Source organism: Ptychodera flava, chromosome 4, assembly GCF_041260155.1.
Source record: "Ptychodera flava strain L36383 chromosome 4, AS_Pfla_20210202, whole genome shotgun sequence".
Taxonomy (NCBI): domain Eukaryota; kingdom Metazoa; phylum Hemichordata; class Enteropneusta; family Ptychoderidae; genus Ptychodera; species Ptychodera flava.
In genome coordinates this window covers 21,275,842-21,280,331 of record NC_091931.1, presented here as the reverse complement: position 1 = coordinate 21,280,331, position 4,490 = coordinate 21,275,842, and the positions used below count along the sequence as shown (strand labels likewise).

At 44.6% G+C, this 4,490-nt stretch overlaps 1 protein-coding gene across 1 annotated transcript; it reads right to left on the bottom strand.

Moving 5' to 3' along the window:
- Positions 1-572: 572 nt before the first annotated feature.
- On the bottom strand, positions 573-4,259 carry LOC139131166 (POU domain, class 4, transcription factor 3-like). The gene is made up of 2 exons (XM_070697135.1): positions 3,983-4,259; positions 573-3,697 (listed from the first exon to the last, which is right to left on the bottom strand). The coding sequence occupies exons 1-2, from the start codon at positions 4,112-4,114 to the stop codon at positions 2,828-2,830; spliced, it is 1,002 nt and encodes a 333-aa protein (XP_070553236.1). The 5' UTR covers positions 4,115-4,259; the 3' UTR covers positions 573-2,827.
- Positions 4,260-4,490: the final 231 nt, after the last annotated feature.

Below are 4,490 nucleotides of genomic sequence, written 5' to 3'. Positions count from 1 at the left end.
CGTGGGGATGGGCCCTTATCCCAAGGGCTGGTCGTCTCTGCAAGTAGCCAGCGTTATGAAGCTGTACGCTGACCCCAGTGGCAGAAGGGGGTTAATTGATAAAGTCTTTGATACCTTGTCTCTAGTCACTGGTTTGCCAATCAAACAATGATAGGGAAAATGTATCCACCGCCATGGAGTAGCTATGTCCCCCAGCGCCATCAACTACAACCATCGAAAAACATGTTTTCACCTCTCCGATGGACCTGATCTCTGTCACCCTCCTCTCTATCCCTCCATCTCACACATTGTCTTTTATAAATTAAGCATCAGCGCTCGCTCCTCATCGCCGCCTTTTCTTCCCGCCAAGCCGTAAATTTCCACTGTTTTGTATTTATTGCAATTTTTCTCATACGCCCGTTTTGTATTTTTATGACTTAATTAATTGCTTTCATAAGCGAAACATTTTCCTAAAAATAATGATATCTGTGGCAGCTTTTGTGTACGCCCGATGTCCCAGGGGGCCCCTGACTGCATGATACATCGGAAAGCCAAGAGAAAAGATAGAGGTGATGGAAACGGGAAGCTAGAACTATTCTTCAAGGCAATAAGCGTGTTTTATTGTAACAAGAATAATCAGATACTACTGTCAATCAAACAAAAAAAGTATACATTTCGAACTTAAAAAAACTCGCAATAGAAAACTTGTGAAATAAGTACATTTCTTGTCCTCACAGCTTTGAAACCAGTCAAATGAATAATTCGCATCAAGGGTTCTAGGAACAAGTACAGGGCAGGCTCATTTGTGCGGTACATGAATCATACCATAGCAAAAGTCAGAGAACAAACAGGTGTAAGTTCAATTTGATACACTGTTGGTCTATCGCCGTCTTCAACCCCGAATCTTGCCCCGGTTTGTTTGTTTGTTGTTGTGGTAGTGTTGTTGTTTTTTTGCGAGCCCACAAATTGTATTGGCTCGGCGTTCGACGAGCGCGATCACCGTAAGTGAACTTATGACGTGCGATTGACAGTGTCGTGTCCTATGCACACGGTGACCGGGTTTACAATCATTCGTTCTTTGCCAGATAGAGAGAGAAAAGCATAGATGTATTTGATGCGGCTAGTCTAAGTGGCCCCGCTACTTTTAGTAATGGGGGACGCATGCACGGCCTAATGGCCACTATAATAGGCTAAATGTACGCCATTACGAAAACACGTGCGAATGTCATTTTCAGTCAAAAAACTCGTTTCTTATGTTTATAACGTAATATCGTTATATTTATTGTCGTTTGGGTAGTGCCGGCTTTTTAAAATGGAAGTCAATGTAGGAAAAATGCAACGCACACACACGCGCACACTTAAGACAACACTTATGGCAAGTATAAATATATATACACAGAGAGAAAAAAATCACTCGTATACCTGTACGGTTTGTAGAATCGATTTCGGATAGAAATATACTATGGAATTGGATATTGTTTTGATATGTTATAGTCGAATTTTCTACGTTGAAATTTACATTGACATGTCACTGATAAATTACCCCTTATCTGCTTTGTAGTAGGGAAAAATAATTGCCTTCGCTCCGATGCGAAAAACCGTGAAAACCCCCATCGGAATTGTGTGCATCTCTGGCTGTGGGGTGACTGAACTGACTCCCGTTGGTAAACGAAGTAGCTAAAAAACATACATGGACAACGTTCCAATATACAAGGGGGGTTATGACAATTCGTTTCAGTTTCATTCGTAATTTCGGATATCCGCCCGTACCTTGCGCAAATAATGCTATGTACACAGAACATTCATCAAATAAAACGCGGGGGCTACTGAGACCTGCCGAGACCGGAGAGCAAATTTGTGCATGTTTTCTCTATTAATGTTTCTCCATCGTTTTCTCTCGCTTCTTGTTTTTCTTCAGTCATGATAAGAGGCATGGCATTCAGGCCCATTAATGGCAACGATCAGAATAAATATGGCATACAAATTCACTTATAACTAACATATGAATTCGCTTAATAACACTATCACTGTAACATGGAATGCAATTTGGGGAGATCAGCGTCCATGATGGATGGCTCGGTCATAATGTCAACAAATTATTCGAAACTCACGTTCCGTCCCTCATCCCGCAGGTTGGGTTAGAGGGAGGGAAGGGGGAAGGGCAGAGGGGAGCTTGCATACATCGAATTAGTGTCTTCGACGCTCTCACGGCTAACGAGAACACAAACAGACCTGTTTTCGGCTCGACCAACCGGCTTTCAATAATCCCAAATAGCTGCCCTAATCTACATATAGATTTACATAGCTCAGCTCCACTACCTATCGATAATCTATTGTTTTCAAATACAGTGGATGAACCCCCGACTACAATGAAGGCCAAACTGTCCCGCTCAACATGTCTTTTTTTTTGTTTTCTGTAGTTCTTTTGTGGTCAGCTCGTGAAGGGAATCGGCCTCGAAACGGTGCGCTCGCCATGAAAAGGAACGCGACGTCTTTCTCAATACTTCAAATTTCTCTCCTGTAGTAAAGTGCGATCTTACAGTGCGCAATAAATTAATAAAAAAGATATATAATATATATACTTTCCTTGAAATCAATGTGGTCTCCTTGAAGAATAATGAAATACTGATGATAATCATTTTATACAAAATAAGGTGCTAAACTCATAAAAATACGACAATCTTATCACTTTCAGTCAATGGAAAAATTTTACTGAAATATTACAGTACCGCAACGACAGCGTACGACTGTGTCCGGTGATCACCAACTCGGCTACTTTTTCCACAGCTTCGTCGAAAAACAAGAGTTCACCCTTTTTTTAAAACAATCAAAGTTCAGCGCAAGTCCATCACCTGGCCTGGGCGGAGAATTTCATCCTCTTCTGTTTTTGCCTCTGGTTGCAGAACCAGACCCTGACAACGTTTTTCTTAAGATCCAACTTCTCGGCGATCGCCGCGATCTTTTCGCTCGACGGGCGCGGCTGAACGGCGAAGTAAGCCTCCAACGATCGCTTCTCCGGCGCCGCGATACTTGTGCGTTTGCGTTTCTTTTCAGCGTTGTTGAATATGTCTGGGTTTTTCTCTTTACTTTTGGCAGATTTCTCGGCTTCTTCCAGCCAAGCCATGAGAATCGGCTTCAACGCAATCATGTTATTGTGACTTAGTGTCAGTGATTCGAATCGGCATATCGTGCTCTGACTCAGCGAACCCACGCCCGGTAACTTCAAGTTGCCCAACGCGTTCCCGACATCGGCCTGCGTCACGCCAAGTTTGATGCGCCGCTGTTTGAAATGTTCGGCGAAGGCTTCCAATTCTCTCGGGTCCGTGTCCAAGTCTGTCATACCGTGCGGCATCATGGCATGTGGGCCTGCAAGACCGTGCGGTCCGGTCGGAACGCCCATGTGGCTCTGATGGTGGGACGACATGGCCATAGACGTGATCGTGTCGCCGATGCTGGTCAGTGGCATAGACGTGGCCATGCTGATGGCCATAGGGTCGCCAAGCAGGGTTTCACCGTGGTCGTAGCTGCCGTGGACACTTCGTGAGGTAGGGGCTGACATGTGAGGGTGGTGATTGCCGCCGTTCATGTGCGGGTAGCCCGTGTCGTTCTTAAAACTCATCCCTGGCGGTCCTTTAGACATATTGGAGACGGCGTCGACTGCGGCCAAAGCCTCGGCTCTCGCTAGTAAGCTATCATCCAGTCCACCGAATATATTGCTCTGTGAAATTGCAAATAGATGCAAGTCATTCAGAGGGGAATTCTGATAAGGCAGCGTTTTACACACAACCGGAATAAAATTCCAACTTGGGTCATAAAATATGAAACAGTGTATACATAAATAACGTAGCGAGCAAAACGACCAGTGATCGTTCAAATGTTATGGATGTTCACAAATGAAAATAACATTAGACAGAGAGAGAAGTAAGAAAAAAAAGAAGTGATATCAACGGATTTCACTTCCCGACTTATTTTCCCTTTTTCGTGGATTAAGATATCTACATACCGTTGCGCTTGTCATGCAGTGTCGTCGCATCATCTCGGAACTGTGATCATGATGCCTGTGAAGAGACGAGTATTTGGGCGCAGCCGGTATCGGAGGGTGCATACTGACATGGTCCTTCGTTTGCATCATCATGGTTGCAAGGTTTGTGGATCGACGCGCAGCCCGTGTCTGAGATGTGTGCGCGATAAGGGGGTCGAATCGAAAATGGTTCTGTTAACTGGTGTGTACGGGAAAGAAACCTATAGAAAATATAATGCTTTTGTATTGTCATCAATACACCTGCACCTGTTCTCATATATTCATAGGCTGACGTCACGGCGCATGCGCAGTGCCGGCGCTCGGGTAATAATTTCACGAAAGCTCACTGGACGGAGAGTGGACCGTTACAAATGAACGGAAACGCCTGGGAATACTGGCGCACAATGTACCATTTTAAAATTCCCGGAGCAATTAATATCCGCGCCCGACGAAATGACTGGACAATTTGCGCCACTCCTCGGTCGGTTGC

What these genes read in the sequence shown, in the direction of transcription:
- LOC139131166 (XM_070697135.1), bottom strand. Translation starts at nt 4,114, where the DNA reads ATGATGATGCAAACGAAGGACCATGTCAGTATGCACCCTCCGATACCG. An exon ending in ACTGCATGACAAGCGCAACG is followed by an intron (nt 3,698 to 3,982) that starts GTATGTAGATAT and finishes GCAATTTCACAG; the next exon opens with AGCAATATATTCGGTGGACT.